This window comes from Aedes albopictus, chromosome 3 (genome assembly GCF_035046485.1).
Source record: "Aedes albopictus strain Foshan chromosome 3, AalbF5, whole genome shotgun sequence".
In the NCBI taxonomy this organism is placed as follows: domain Eukaryota; kingdom Metazoa; phylum Arthropoda; class Insecta; order Diptera; family Culicidae; genus Aedes; species Aedes albopictus.
In genome coordinates, this window is record NC_085138.1 from 23926804 (window position 1) to 23943735 (window position 16932).

A 16932-nucleotide genomic window follows, 5' to 3' on the forward strand; every position below is an offset into this window, starting at 1 on the left:
GCTGATCTTTTATGCTGAAGATTGATCTGAGCTATCCTAACCGTAGCCACTACCCAAACTAGGTAAGATTAAACTCTGCGCAATAACAGCACAACAAAGAACAGCAGCAAGAAAACCAAATCGGTATCGATTGGAAAACGTCAAAGACGAGGATACACAGAATACACTGTGTAAATCGCATAATGCGAAACAGGGTTCCTGATTTCCACTTTTCATCTTCTTCCACACTCGAATACAGTCAGCAGCGAATGGTTGTCGCTTTAGTTTGTGTGTTTGCTTGTCAGCGACGACAGCAAATACCGGCGAACGGTGGGAAGCCATACATAGAATTTAAATATTCGTCCACATTCGCATCGCAAGCGATGGAGAGGTGATGCGATTCGTGAGTGATATTGCGCGTACGAATATTTGAAGTTTTCAAAAAATGTTTATCATTTTCTTTGCTAATCTAGCATTTCAACAACAATACACTAAAAACGTATGCATTACATGCAGAAATTCTTTTCTAGTTATGATAATAGCCGCTTCGATCGCTCATCAGCATTCGTCACCATTCGCCATTCATTCATTCGCTTGCGATCCAAACTGCGACGATCGGCTACGAATATTGTGTATTCAGTTCAAGGTTGGATTATCCCGACTGTTTGTGAAACTGTTCAGAACAGTCGTCGAATATCGAGGGGATTCTCGATGTATTTAACAGAAACCAATTAATCAGCAACTTTGTTCAAGCACATCATTATTTCAAACGTATAGGTCTTCAGAATGACAAACATGGGCAATTATCCTGGAAATAATATAAATTGCATTTATTAAACCTCACTTTAAAACATTTAAAACGTTTATTGCGAAAAAAATATTTTCATAAATTTGTTGAGTGATAAACATTGCATCTGAACACCCCCCGTCTTCCGCGCCAAAAAGCTGGCGGCTTGGCTGCCGGCAACAGCTGATCAGGACGACCGGTTAGCTGTCCTTGTTCCACCACTTGAATGTTTTTGAAAACGCGTTTGCGCGCGAAATCTTTCTCGCTCATTTCTGCTGTCAAATCCGTCACCGACTGTTTCACCGACCGTTTGAAACGCCGACTGTTTCGAACGGTCGTGAACAGTTTGGAACTGGACGGTCAATAACAACATCTTCATAATTCCACCTTTATTTTGCCTCAAGTTTGAGACTAAAGAAGGGCAGCTGATTGTCTCGGAGAAACACAAGGTCCACTGCACCATTGCTCCGGTTGGCGCAATAAGGGCAAAATACTGTGGAGGGCGCCCTGGTACTCCATAGGTTCCGTTAGCGGTTAGGTTTTTATCAGACCCCCCTAGCCATTCATTCCTAGGCACGGTAAACATATAGCCGCATCACACCATGAATTAGGGGTCACCTGTTTAGTGGACTCTTACCACCGGAACAGACGGTCTGTAGTGATGTTCTTGGTCAATTGAGATAATATAATAGATAATTGCCCAGCTAACACAGAGTCTTATATGATGTTGAATAAGATGCTAAAGTGGAGGCCATATGCGTACATGCTTCCATTTAACCCTCGAGCAGTCGCGTCTTAGACTACCTGCAGCGACGCCGCGCTCACGCTGTGTACCACAAACGTGCATTGTACATGGTGCGTGTACTCAGTAGACGACGCGACCGCTCCCGGGTTAAGCGCGTGTAAAGTGTGCGTATATCGCCTCCACTTTTGCATCCTATTCAACATCATATGCGATCGTGTGTTGACTGGGTGAGTTTACAAATTATTATTATAAACTAGCTGACCCGGCAAACCTTGTATTGCCCAATGAAAATATGATGGTGTAGGCTTTTTAATGTTATCGAACTTTTGTACTTCTGTACTCGAGTTTGATGTAATTGGCTTCTTTAGCGATGTTGAGATAATTGCATATTCTGAATCTGCATGCGAAACTGAGCCGATATCCAAATTTTCATGAATTTTGGTGCCCGGGAACCTACTAAAAAATCAATTTGAAGTTTGTATGGGAGCGATTTGTCGAATCACCCCTCGTCACATTTTGTACTGGGTGGAGCTGTCAAACAGTTACCCAGCTGTCAAAAGGAAATTTCAAAAAATATCTTTAAAATTGATTTTAGGTACCAAAACAAAGTTCTAAAAATATGAAAAAAATCATAGTGGCTCAGAAAAAGGTGCTCTTTCGTATAAAATAAAAAAATCGATACATTTTTGTTAATTTAAAAACCCAATTACGATCTTTTTAACAGCTCATATTATTTTAGTATTTGCTATTTTCTTGTGACATTTGAGCTGAGTTTTGCTGCCTTTTCAACATGTAAATACAACCACCCTAAAGACATAAAGGCGAATTGAGCCGTTCAAAAATGATGCTGATTGGTTCATTTGTTCGTTAGCTATATGGCTACTAAGGGACCATTTGACACATTCATTACCATCTATTTCTCCATCTATCCTCTTCCCACAATCTCCAATAGACGAGTGCACCGCCCGCTGAAAGTTCACTCGGGCAGCGAATTTTGACACCACAGCGGGGTCGACTCTCAACAACTTCTACCGAGCTGAAAAATTGTTTAATTTGTTGCATCTAGTTTTCGAGATGAAGTTACAAAAATATTGGCTAGCGCATTAACTGTATGAATATGCATAACTTTAAATGAAAATTCATGTAAGAAATCAAAGAAAAAAATTATCACTGCATTTTGGTGATGCATCTCTGAGTAGAAGTTGTTGAGAGTCGACTCCTATGTGCTGTCAAAATTTTTCAGACTCAGTGAACTCAATGTTCATCGGTGCACTCGTCTATTCTTGACGTAGAAAAAGTTCAAACTGATATCAGAACATGCTTCTTTCCTGAGAAATACACCTTTTGTATTTTTGTTGCCTTAATGTATTTTAATTTTGCTTTAAATTTTTGTTTCATTTGTATGAGGATGGCCCTTTCTACATAATAGTGTAACGCGAAAGAATAGCCTATTTTTAAAAGGAAAAATCTCAGAAGAAGTAAGCGAATTGATTGTAAACTAACTCCTTTATCAGTATATATGTAACATCAGTAGGTCGGTTCTAGAGGCACGTTCTCCTCCATTCGGGAAATTTGTGCCATAATAATAATGTAACATATTCGAAAGGCAAATATCACATAGTCAACAGCTTGATCACCCCAAACTACACAACAATGACACTCGGAATCTCGCTCGGAATAAAAAGCTTTGATGAAATGGAAAAATTACTGTTTGAAATGTTAGCATGTTGGCCGCAAATTAAACACACTGTTGACTTGTAGGAATAGCCTTCTTTTAGCCTTCCTTTTGCATTACGTTGAAAACAGCTCGCTGACATAGTGTACGGTTTGAATATAAATATGTTTTGAAATGATCCTATTGTCAAAGAAGGGTTAAAAAAAATCAATTCTCGGATGGAGTGAGCAGTAAACTCATGTCTTTCAGAAGCGAGGGCCTTCTTAAAACACCGTAAGCAAGATTTGATTTGTTTTTCTTGATATAGTTTCAAGATATGCAGAAACTACTGTTTTATTTATATGAAAGCATCTCCCCTACTCCCAGATAGAGGAAAGGATAACACCATCAAAGAAACATTCTTGCTTTAAAAAATTTCCATATGCCGAATTTGGCTCTTTATATTGACTGGTTCTCAAGTTATGCAAAAATGTCTATTGTCCTTTTTGTGGCAATTTTAACATCAAAAACCCATAAATACGAACAACCCAAAGGCACCTTACCTTAACGACAAAGACTGATACCTCCACCTTTGCGATTCGTCGAATAGTTTTCGGTTTGGGGGTTTAAGTCTTTAAACACCCCTCGGCTAAGTGTTCTGCACGATCACCGTGGTTCATCCGCCAAATTTATTCTGATGGGCAGTACATACCTTTATTTCCCGGTCTGTAAATGTCAGTGCAGCTGCACTATCTAAGGCCATCCATGTGAGGTTAATACCTCCAAAGTACTTCCGATGACAGGTTTGCAACGTCTATGCATCATTCGTTGATTTCTTTTCGGTAATGTCGGATAAGTGCCGTCCATTAGTCAGAACCTTTTGCTATTCCATCTTATGTGGTGATATTCAGGTGTAACGATAAAGGAGACTGTATTAGATGAAGGTGCTACATAAGGCCTATAAGGCATATTTTTGAAAGCGGGGAAATGGTCAGCTGGTGGACGCTGAATGTTCCAATCGTTCGTCTGAATTCCTCTTCCTGACCTACCTGAGCGTTTAGGGGTTTAGGTCTCCTATGATGATTTAGACGTCGTGACTTGGTCAGCAATCGTACTCGCGTTCAAACTGTGCGTAAAATCATGATCAATGCTTCCATAGTGAAGATTGTGCGTGCACGTTGATTGAGCTTGCTCCTCAACCTGCACATTCTTTCGTCGTCCGACAATGCACCTCTGAACTTCACGATGAAAGCTGTTTCCTGCTCGCGTGTGACCGCAGCTCTGGTATATCATATGATTACCTTTCAACGTTTGCATTATGGAAAGGATCCTCACTAACACACCAGTGGCAGCACTACGTGCCGTTTTCGTGATCCTTCAGTAAATTCGCAAGTATGCGAGTGCTCCCGATGAAGTTCAGAGATTGGCAGTTCCACGTAACGAGTTTCCAATTGCAAGTTCTTTTTGTTGGCAGGTGTCATATTACTCTGTTGCTGACTTTCCGTTCATTTTTCCATCTGGCTAGCAGGGCCGGACAGTGCTTAGTTTTTTACCTGGTGTGGGATACACCCTAATGCATTACAGAATCCATCTATATTCCCATCCTCTAGCAAGCGAACAAACACACGCACACACTCGTCCGTCTACTCAGCGTGCGCTGATACTGGCGTGACTCTGGCTCTTTCTTGGATCTACCGTCGCCGGCGCAAGTAGTGCTTCAGTGAGCTCCTGCGTTGGGCGATTCCCGCGGAATGGAATTCTCAATTCCACAATGGCGGTCCTGCCAGCGTTCTGTTCAGCTTTTCCCGAAAGGCTTAACAGAACATCTTGGCTTAATGTGGGAATCGCCCGTCGCAGAGGAAAGAAAAGTGAAAATTAAACAGGAGTGCGTTACCAAGCGGGTTAAAAAAAAAACGAGAAGTGGAAAGTGAAAATCTCAGATTGTACCGCAGTGGACGAGCGAGAATCGGTAAGCTGGTTCAAATGGGCGCATTTCTTGTTGAAAAAAAAAATCAATAGGAGGGAATCTGCCGGGACGGCAGTGGGAAATTGTGAAGTACGACGATGAGATTCTCTAGCTCCGGGATAGCGCTTCGGGACGAGCGTTGTATAGATAATTTTGTTGTCTTGCGGGACGCTTGAAACGGAAGCTTCATTTAGAGGAGGAATCACATTAGACATGAACCGGGACGGCCATTTTGTTTTATCTGACTAAAGAATGTTAGCAATGCGTTTCGGGACGAAACAGCAAAAGTGGAACCCACGTGTGCAGAACGTACGGTAGAAGGGGGAATAGTAAGAAATTGGAGTTGGTTGCTGCTGGCTTGAGAACTAGAGAGGAACAGTGGTGGATTTGACCAAATTGGAGTGATTTTCGGACAAAAAAAAAACGTGGTGGGATCTGCCGGGACGGCAACGATAGTGTGTAACGTGCTAGTGAGATTGTCACACCATGGGGTACCGCTCCGGGACGAGTGTTGCACGAACAATTCCGTTGTTTAGCGGGACGCTTGAAGCGAAAAATATCGTTCAGGTGAGGAATCCCATCGGAAAATGATCCGGGACGGCCGTTTTGTTATACTTTTTTTTTAAAGAATAGCTTAGCATGGCGTTTTTGAGACGAAACAACAATGATAAAACGTTTCCACGATGCACGGTGAGGGGGAATTACAGGTTCTAATCGATTTTTGGAAAGTCGTTGTTGGATGAGGCAAAGACAAATAATCTTTGGCTTGACTTCAGAAAAAAAAAAAACCTTAACGTGTGATTAAACATTATTTCAATAGGGAAAATGAACGATCGTGTCGGGAAGTACGTCCGCATTCAGCCGGGAGAAACGGAAGCGCATACTGATGGGTCGTCAAGCGATGCGGAATCTGACCAGGACAGTGAAATTGGTCAGACCGATGACCCACGTCCGGAGGATGAAATAGATGAAGCGGATTCGGAGGACAACCCAGACCCGGAGGATGATTCAAGTTCGGAGGACGATTCAAATTTGGAAGACGAAGTAGCCCCTCACGGTACGACAAACCCAGTTAACGAGGTCAGACCAGAAACGGCTCAACAACCACCGGCTGTCACGGTTGAGATGTTTACAGTGCTGCAAAAGGCAATCGTCGACCTGGCTCAGCTTATTTCCGAAAAACCATGGGAACAATCTGCGACGACGTCTACGCCAAGTGAGGGCGGAGTCGATTCATCGACAGGGGGAGACTCGTGAGGCCGCATTGACGGTCCTGCTGTGTCATCTGAAGGACAGTCAGCCATCCACCTGGAAAATATTCCACACTTCCCCAAAGATGTTCCTGCCTCTGGCATGTGGGAAGCGTTCAGTAAGTTCATCGAAAAATTTGAAATTGCCATAACGCTGAACAACATTTCGGACCCTGCCCGCCAGGCAAAGCTGCTGTATTTGGCGATTGGTGACGATCTACAAAACATCGTCAGAGCAGCTGGATTGCGACCAAGTCTTGAAGAGCCGGACTGCTACCGAAAAATGGTTTCTAACATCACCGAATATTTCCTCGGTCTGACAGACACAGCTGCTGAGCATGAGGCCTTTTCTCAGATGAAGCAGGAACCAGGAGAAACGACGATGACATTCTACGCACGTCTGAAGACCAAAGTCCAGCTATGCCGCTACAGTCCAAACGATCAAGAGCGATTCGTTCGATCCCAGCTGCTGAAGGGCATGACCAACCGCGAGCTGGCAAAGGCAGCTCGAACATTTGGTTATGATGCGGCTTTGTGGTCCAATCTGCATCTCGTAGTGAAGCGTTTGCAAGAGAGTCAAGTTCTGATAACATCTCTGAAGGAACCGTACAGGAGGTATCTAGGACACCGAATACCCCGCGAAGCTACCAGCGACCCCGACCATTTGGCCAGAGGCCAAACAGGAATACCGACTACAACAACCAACAATCATCACGCGCACCCTTTCGCAACAACGCTCACCCGCGTGGCAGACTCGGCAAGCGCGGGCGGTGCTCCAGGTGCGACCGGCCAGCGCATAAAGGTGAGGAATGCCCGGCCAAGACACAGGATTGTTACCGATGCGTCATGCGCGGACACTTTGCCGTAACATGCCGAAGGAAGGAAGCCAACGTGACAGAAGAGCTTCATCGACCGAGAACAGAAAACAACACCCAGCACATAAACGCTCTCACATTGAATGATGTGCTTGTGAAATGCAGATTGGATTCCTCTTGCCCAATAGAGTTCCTCATCGACTCGGGTGCGGATGTTAACGTAATTGGAGGTAGAGACTGGGATAAACTACTCCGGGATGCTGAAGATGGTTTGGTAACCATGGAAAAAATCAAACTATCAAATTCTTCAATCCTGAGAGCCTACGCTTCAGAGCAGCCAATGCAGATCCAGTGTGCATTCAGAGCAAAGTTAAATGTGATGGGTACTATAGCACCATCCACCCTTGCTGAATTTTTAGTAGTTCCACACGGACGTCGTTCGCTGCTTGGTCGAGTGACATCTAGTGATATGGGACTGTTGAAAGTGGGGGTTTCGATAAACAGCTTCGAGAAATCCCAAGACCAAACAGTTTTCCCCAAAGTGCCAGGAGTAAAAGTAAGGTTCAGCATCGACAAGACTGTAGCCCCCGAGAAAAATGCTTATTACAATGTCCCCGCAGCGTTCAGGGAAGGAGCGAAACTGAGGTTGCAGGAAATGGAGAAAAGGGGCATCATTGAGAAGGTCACTACCGCGCCAGTATGGATAAGTGGCATGTCTGCCGTATCCAAGGGGAAGGACGATTTTCGTCTTGTTGTAAACATGCGTGCTCCTAACAAAGCCATAAAGCGAGAATACTTTCGGCTACCTTTAATTCATGAGATGAAAGCTAAACTCCATGGAGCGAAATACTTCACGAAGCTAGACCTTACAAGCGCTTTCTACCATCTCGAGTTAGCAAAAGAATCAAGACTACATTCCTTACAGAAAGTGGCATGTATCGCTTTACAAGGCTCATGTTTGGGGTAAATTGCGCTCCTGAAATCTTTCAGAGAGAAATGAGTCGCATCTTGAAAGACATTGAGAATGTCATTGTCTACATCGATGACATCCTGATCTTTGGAAAAACCATCGAAGACCTACATAAAACTGTGGCCAGAGTATTGCAGGCACTGCGAGCAAATAACCTGACACTGAATACCGAAAAGTGTGAGTTCGATAAGGAACACATAAAATTCCTAGGCCACGAACTCGATGAGCAGGGCTTCCATATCGACGACGCAAAGGTTAAACATATTCGGCAATTCCGCGAACCTACAACCTCTTCAGAACTACGAAGCTTCTTGGGATTAGCTTCCTTCGTGAGTCCATATATTAGCAACTTTGCAGACGTAACAAGCCCATTGTGGGAAGTCGCTACTACAAAAACGTGGAGTTGGGGTCCACGCCAGTCCACCGCTTTTGAAGCCACAAAGAAACGAATAGTAAGCTCCACAGTCGCTCTCGGTTACTTTTCAGAAACGGATAAAACTATCCTTTATTCAGACGCATCCCCCAACGCTTTAGGTGCTGTCCTCGTTCAAGAGACACGGTTGGGACTCCCCGCGTCATTAGCTTCGCTTCTAAAGCGTTAACAGCTACAGAGAAACGGTTGCGAACAGACGCGAAAGGGGTTGCGTTTATACTCAATCGTTCCAGAGAAACTTCGAAAAGAGCCTTTACGCGAGCCGACGGTTGGGCATTAAGACTAAGCCCATACAATTACGTCGTAGAGTACGTGGAAGGTAAATTCAATATAGCCGATCCGTCTTCCAGGCTGTACACCGGTCAAGATGATGAGTTCGACGACGTGGAAAGTCCATGGGAAATTGCAAAAATCGAATCGAATAACATTGGATTTCTAACAGAAGAGGATGTGAGACGTGCAACCTTGGAAGACTCTACACTATCACAAGTGATTGCAGCATTGGAGTCAGGGGATTGGCCCAAACAGTTGCGAAGTTTTGAAGTTATCTCTGGTTATTGTGTATTCAGTTCAAGGTTGGATTATCCCGACTGTTTGTGAAACTGTTCAGAACAGTCGTCGAATATCGAGGGGATTCTCGATGTATTTAACAGAAACCAATTAATCAGCAACTTTGTTCAAGCACATCATTATTTCAAACGTATAGGTCTTCAGAATGACAAACATGGGCAATTATCCTGGAAATAATATAAATTGCATTTATTAAACCTCACTTTAAAACATTTAAAACGTTTATTGCGAAAAAAATATTTTCATAAATTTGTTGAGTGATAAACATTGCATCTGAACACCCCCCGTCTTCCGCGCCAAAAAGCTGGCGGCTTGGCTGCCGGCAACAGCTGATCAGGACGACCGGTTAGCTGTCCTTGTTCCACCACTTGAATGTTTTTGAAAACGCGTTTGCGCGCGAAATCTTTCTCGCTCATTTCTGCTGTCAAATCCGTCACCGACTGTTTCACCGACCGTTTGAAACGCCGACTGTTTCGAACGGTCGTGAACAGTTTGGAACTGGACGGTCAATACCTCTGGGTCAAAAATGGCATCCTTGTTAAGCAAGGATGTGCAGTAATCCCAAAAGCGCTCCAACAGAAAACCTTAGAAATAGCACATAGTGGTCATCCTATGGCAGCAAAATTGAAAAGCATTCTCCGCGAGCGCGTCTGGTGGCCGGGAATGCCTAAAGATGCCGAAAACTGGGTAAAGACATGTGAAGTTTGCGCTACAAACGGGAGGCCGGAGAAAGTGACCCCGATGGAGCGCATACCAGCCCCCAAGACAATTTGGGAGACAATAGCCATGGACTTCAACGGACCGTACGCCAGATTTGGGGGAATTCACGTGTTGGTCATAGTTGATTACCGATCAAGATTTGTTATTGCCCGTGTCGTAAAAACAACCAGCTTTGACAACACTCGTAAAGTGCTTGAAGACATCTTCCATAAGGAAGGGTTTCCAGCAACCATTAAAACAGACAACGGCCCACCTTTCAACGGGCAGGAGTTTAGCCTGTACTGTGCTGAGCGAGGCATAAAGAATGTCTACTCCACTCCTCTGTTCCCCCAGCAAAATGGGCTGGTGGAAAACAGTATGAAAATCATTAATAAGGCCATGTCAATCGCCGCATCCCTTGGTAATAATTATGAAGACGAACTCCAATCGGCAGTCAGGGCCCATAACTCGGCATCACACTCGATAACGAAAGTCCCTCCAGAGGAAATAATGTACGGACGGAAAATAAGACGAGGGCTGCCATTAATTAACCCAGGGAAAGCCCACCATGATGACAAACTAATAGACGAGAGGGACCAAAAAGCTAAGCTTAGTGGTAAACAGCGAGAAGACCGGTGCCGTGGTGCACGACAGTGCAGAATTGTACCAGGAGATACAGTGATCATCGAGCGTCAATCCAGATCCAAGGGTGATAGTCGGTTTGATCCAAAGAGATATACTGTTACGGAGGAGAGGAAAGGAAACCTTGTGCTAACAGGTGGTGATGGACAGCAGCTGAAACGACACGTGTCTCAAACAAAACGTGTCCATGTGTGGAGAACGCCTGCTCGAGATGGCAAGGAAACGGAAGTGGGTGAACAGCGACCGTCAAGGGAAAAGAAAGTTCCTGACTACCTTAAGGACTACGTTCGGTTGGTCGAGGCCGAGAAAACGGGTAAATCCGACTGAGCCGTAAAGGTAACAAAGCCCCCAAATACCTAAAACCAATTGTCTTTTGATAGAAAAATCAATTTGCATTTATCAAACCCTAAGGATATTTTTTTAAAGAGGAAGTGGGATGTGGGATACACCCTAATGCATTACAGAATCCATCTATATTCCCATCCTCTAGCAAGCGAACAAACACACGCACACACTCGTCCGTCTACTCAGCGTGCGCTGATACTGGCGTGACTCTGGCTCTTTCTTGGATCTACCGTCGCCGGCGCAAGTAATGCTTCAGTGAGCTCCTGCGTTGGGCGATTCCCGCGGAATGGAATTCTCAATTCCACACCTGGCACTCGGACGTTAATCGGCTGCCCAAAACTGAGGAACACGCGATGTTGTGAGCCACTCCTAATCTGGAAAACAGATACACAGGCTCGCAGAAGCAACCCATCCAATTTTTCGAGAACTCTTCTAAACCTACAGTGGCTAAGCAGATTCACATGTAGACACATATGATTTCAGAGCATTTCCAGTCTGCCGTTGTCAAGAAACAATGCGGATTAATTTCACGCCACATTCACAGGAAAATATCCTCCATTATGGTAATGAGTTTGAGGATTATAATCACAAAAAAAAATGTAACACGTTGCATTTGAATTCATCCAACACGTGAGCTGTGTTATCACGGCTAGGTATAGGTACATAAGAGCAAACGGAACCCTAAATCAAAATCTCGTCAGCCACTTGTCAGCAGCAGCACATTTCGGTGCCGTAACTCGGAAGCTTTCCATCAACGCGGGAAATGACATCCGGTGAAAAACCCACCGGGTCGTGTAAAACAATAAGGCTCAAAACAAAGCGTTCCACGGAACAATAGCCCCCAAACCGCGTGCCGCTGATTGCCTACTTCCTGGATAAAACTAAGGAACATGGTCGATGCTCTCATCCGAATGACGGTGGCTATGAATAAAATTAAATTATCGCCTCTTTGGGAAAATCCATCTGGTTAAGCTGACCCAGACAACGTGAACGTAATTATTCTAAATTTTCCTTTTTCCCGGTCTTCCCATACAGGTGCTGCTCCTCCCGCTGCTGACGATTGGGACCTCCTTAGCGATAACGACATCACCCATCGAGACGCCCGCATCCAAACCGGATCCCAGTCGGAAGGAGAAGCGTGGCATCTTCGGTCTGGGAGCCTACGCACCGGCGGCCCCCGTTTATGGTCACGCTTTCGCCCATGCCCACGCTCACGCTCACGCCCATGCCTTCCCAGCTCCGGCGGTGGCGGCGCCACTGCCTCTGCCTCATTTCCACGATGGTGTCGTAGTAGGCGCTACCGTGCCACCGTCGGGCCCCCTTGGACCGTTCCTGGGAGCTCACGCGCACACCCACAGCCACACGGTGGTCACCAAGAAGATTGGCATCCCCATCCCGCAGCCGTATGCCGTCCCGGTGGAAAAGCCATACCCCGTGCCGGTCAAGGTAATTGGATTCCGTCGTGCACCCGCTTTTTAATCCCGTACATTCTCCCGCTCATTTTTGGTGCATGATGTACATATTTCATAACTGTCAGCAATGTCATGAATATATTGCGGGTTGACCTCTGCGGTGACCCCACTACTGGCAGAACACAAAAATTCGATGTCCACGTGGTGGGTTGATAGAAATTAATATGTTTCTTTAATGCATTGCATACATTACATAAAACCTGGTAGAAAATGTTTTTTTTTTAAATGCAGTGAAGTAGTAGAATTAACATGTTTCCAGTGGTATTCTAACACACGAACATTAGCGTTACTAGACTAATTTTAAAACCTCGATGTACCAAAGAAAACCATTAAATGTATTGTGTCCAGTCCGTGTTGCGTCACGATAAACAACCAGACACGAATAAATGACAGTGCAAATGTGACATAACTTACAAAACAGCAAATAATTTTGCAAGAAGAAAAAGATATGTTTATATGATACTTCACATAAAAATGCTTCGCCTTACAAATAAAACGTCAGATACGAGAAAATTCAAATATTAGGATTGTTATAGCAGTAGTAACAATAAGCCAAAATTATTGTACCCGTAAAATGTTGTCGAATCGTTTGCCAGGCAGATGAATGCGAACGTTAATTTTGAAAATCGGTGTCAGGACTCTAAGCTCAATTATTCTCAAAAGTGTTCCGGAAAGTAGAAGATTGGAGTCCGGCCCTACGAGCTAGCCGTTAAAAACGCATTGGAACTTACGATCTCTCAACTTCATCAGGGACACCTGCATACTCGCCGATCTACGGAAGGACCATGGGTTCAGCATCGTAGCGCTGGAAGAGGTGTGCTGGACAGGATCCATGGTGTGAACGCCTAGATCTAGGTAATCATACCATCTACCAGAGCTGCGTTAACACACGCGAGCTGGGAACAGCAGTGTATTTAGTGCTAACGTAAGAACAACCACGGCCTTCACGAAACGCGACGCGAGACAAGACACGACACTTATGGTTCTTACAATCTTCAGAATAATTAAAAAAAAACCTTGATGCTGACCGGTTTAGGGCTCGATGCGGCTCATCTACGGGACGATGTCCGACTGATTGCGATGTTGTTCGAACTAATCCGGGTCCGAGAAGAGAGAGAATGTTACTGCAGCTGATACGTGTCGATGAGATCGAATAGACTCGACATGATGGGAGGATCGTCTTCATTCATCTGCGGTTCTTGGGTATTGGGTACACTATCCCAATCTATTTTATGGTTGGTTTCCACCGTATGAGCCGCCACGCTCGATTCGTTGCTATTCGACACCACGGCATTCCTGTGTGCTCTAATGCGGACTTTGACCTTCCGACGAGTTTGGCCGATGTAAACCGCCGGGCAGTCCTTGCAGGGAATCTGGTATATGCCACACTGCTCGTCAGGTGGAACCTTGTTTTTAGGGTTGCAAAGCAGGTCACGCAGAGTGTTCTCACTTTTGTGAACAACGTGTAACCCTTGTCGGTGGAGTGTACACAGCAAAAATTTCTGAAAATTACACCCGACGTAAACAAATTTAGCATACAATTGTCTATGTCATTTCACTGGAATTTACTTAAAAGAACTTCTTGTGTGGAATATTGAATGCAAGCTTCATACTGAGAGCAAACTGTAAAGTTATAAACAGATAGAAAATCTATGCGATATAACAGGGCCCTTTTGTTACAGCTTATATGATGTAACATTTTTTAACAGTGTAGTTTTTAGAATAGTAGGCTGACTCTTTTCACCTCTCTTGTGTCCGGTTGTAGTGTAGTTATACTGTGGCGATGTGTTTTACGTTTGTGTTTACGAATTATTTTATCCACAAAAGACCGGTCATATCAATTTACTTCCCACTTAAACACATGGGAGTCAGTGTTCATCAGCAATGCCCAAGAACCGCTGATGAATAAAGAAGATCCTCCCATCATGACGAGTTTATTCAATCTCATCGACACGAAGCAGCTGCAGTAACATGCTCTCTCTCCTCGGAAGGGATGCCAGATGATTTTTCCAAAAATCTGTATCAGGATTTTAGAAAATCTGTATTTGTCTGTATTTTGAAACTGTAATTGAAAGAACACCAAGTTTCCGTAGATCCAATCAGACCCCGTAAGAAATCTGTACGTTACACATATGTAATTTTTTGTGTCCCGAATTTTGCACGAACATTTATATTTGCAGTAAGTTTTCCCTGAATGGTGTAAATAGCAGAACTTTATGATTTTGCATGGTAAAATAAATATGTATATTCTTAATTATTCTGAATTTTTATGTTGCCGAATTTTTGTGAAAATTTCTCCAGGGATTCTTCCAGGAATTTTCCCTGGGACTTTCCTGGGAGTTTCTCAAAAAATATCCTGAAACTGGTTCACGGGTTTCCGCAGAAATTCCTTTCGAAAATCCTCATGGGATTCTTTAAAGGGTTAAAGAGAAAATTCCTTCAGGGATTGCTACATAAGTTATGATTGTATTTCTTAATAATTTTTTTTTTATTTTTGGGGAAATTCCTCCAAATTTTTTTCAGGAGTTTATCTGTAGAATTTCTCCGAAAATTTATCAATGATTTCTTCTCACGTATCTTGAAAAGATGCAATCCCAGGAGATATTTTTCTTTAACAAACATTTAGAGATTCTATCAGAAATTCAGAAACATCCAGTTTGTATGAAGAACTAGCATAATTTAAAACACACAAAAATAGAAAGATTATAAAAAATAAACTCTAAGAATCATTCCAGAAATTATTGCCTACATTTCTACCTAAAGGATTACTCCATTTTTTCAGTGATTTTTTTGGAAATACCTCTAGAAATTCTCAAAAGATTATTGTGGAAAGTTCCTACAGGAGTTTATCCAATAGTTCCTTGAGGTATTCCTCCAGGCATTGCTTTGGATTTGTTCAGACCTTTCTTCAGGATTTTTTTTTTCTCTTTTTCCAAAAGATTCTCTCAACAATTGCTGCAGAACTTCAACTAATAAGCATTTTTCAAAGATTTTGTTTCTAGAAATGTTTCAAAGAATATTTGTAGAGGGTTCTCCGTTTTTTTTTTTAATTTTTTTATTGGTTCTCTAAAGAATTCTTCCAAGAAATCTCTTCATAATCATCACGAGATTTTATTTTCGATGAATCTTTCAGAAGCACCTCCAGCAGTTCTTCCAAGGATCCCTTCAGAAAATCTTCCAGGGAATCTTTAGAAATTCAATGAAGGATTTCTTAAAAAATCCACAAGTACCTTTGTCTGCATTTTTTAAACAGATTTCTCCAGAAATTCCTCCACGGATTTTCCAGGAACCGCTGCAGAAATTTCTCAAAAATTCTTTCATTGATAGAGTTATTCCAGAAGTTTATCAAGATACTTTTTTTTTCATTTTTTTCTAAAAAAACATGAAGGAATTTCTGCAGGAATCACTGAACAAATTTCTCAAAAAAAAATCTAGGAGAACCCTGGGAAGAGTTTCCGAACAAATCCCTTTAGGATTTGTGAATAATATACTTGAAGAATTTCAGAATTTTTATTTTTTCAGGAAAGTTTCATGAAGTAACTTCTTAATTTTGAAATTTTGAAGAAACCTCTGGAAATAAATATATTTTCACATACGAATTTCTGAAGAAATCTAAGCAGGAAATTCTGAAAGAAAGAGTTAGAGGAAGTAAAGTTAGTGGTAAGAAAAAAGAAAATCGGGTTAAGTACTGTTCCTTTTAATTCTACTAAGAATTGGCATCTTTTGACAGATACGTGTTCCGACCTCAACTGTAAGGTCGTCTTCGGTATCTCGAACTTGACTCGACTCCAGTCAAGTCCAGTCGATCAAGTACGAGAGACTGAAGGCGACCTTATAGTTGAGGTCGAAATACGTATCTGTCAAGGGATGCAAATTCTTAGTGGAATTGAAAGGAACAGTACTTAACCCGAATTTCTTTTTTATATCCTAGAAGAAGTTTCCTAAGAACTTCCTGGGGAAACACCTGGAGAAACATTTCGGAAAATTCTTTGTGGAACGCAAAACCAAACATTTGCAAAGATCCCAGAAATAAATTCTTCAGGTATTTCTTAAGGAATTTCCGTAGAAATTCTTTGGAAATATTTCTGAATGAATTTGTCAAAGAATCTGTGGAGATATCAATAGAGTTATCCGTCGACAAGAAATTTTCGATATTTTTTAAAACAAATCTCCAAAAAGCGTGTGAAAGTTTTTCTTGCTGGAGTTTAAGAAGGAAAGACCCTTTGAAATCTATTCAAAACAATTCCTGAAGAAGTTATTTAATCAAGGAATATCTTAAGAAGGCCCTCTAGAAATTTCTCAAGGAATCTCTGCAACAATTTCTTAAAAAAAATCTTCCCATTACCGGTGTTCCATATACGAGTAAAAAATACTCACTCACCTTACTCTTTTGTAAGTAATGCTCACGATGTGAGTTACTCACGTATGAGTATACTCATTTGTGAGTAAGACCTCGTTTCTCACTTGCGAGTATTACTCACTTGGTCGTTTTTTTTCATGCGGCTAGTTTCTATTACTGTGCAAAAAGTTAGGACAAGTAATGGCCAAGTAGTGGTTTCGCTTCAAAATCCTTGAGCAGGCCTTCTCTGTGCTTCAACAAGCTAC

General features: G+C 42.8%; 1 protein-coding gene across 1 annotated transcript in view; it reads left to right on the forward strand.

Moving 5' to 3' along the window:
- LOC115262745 (tetra-peptide repeat homeobox protein 1-like) overlaps window positions 1-16932 on the forward strand; it is a 54744-nt gene that overhangs the window by 23960 nt on the left and 13852 nt on the right. Inside the window, exon 2 of the mRNA XM_029865525.2 lies at window positions 11891-12301. Coding sequence (XP_029721385.2) covers window positions 11891-12301 — 411 coding nt within the window. The remainder of the gene's footprint in view (window positions 1-11890; window positions 12302-16932) is intronic.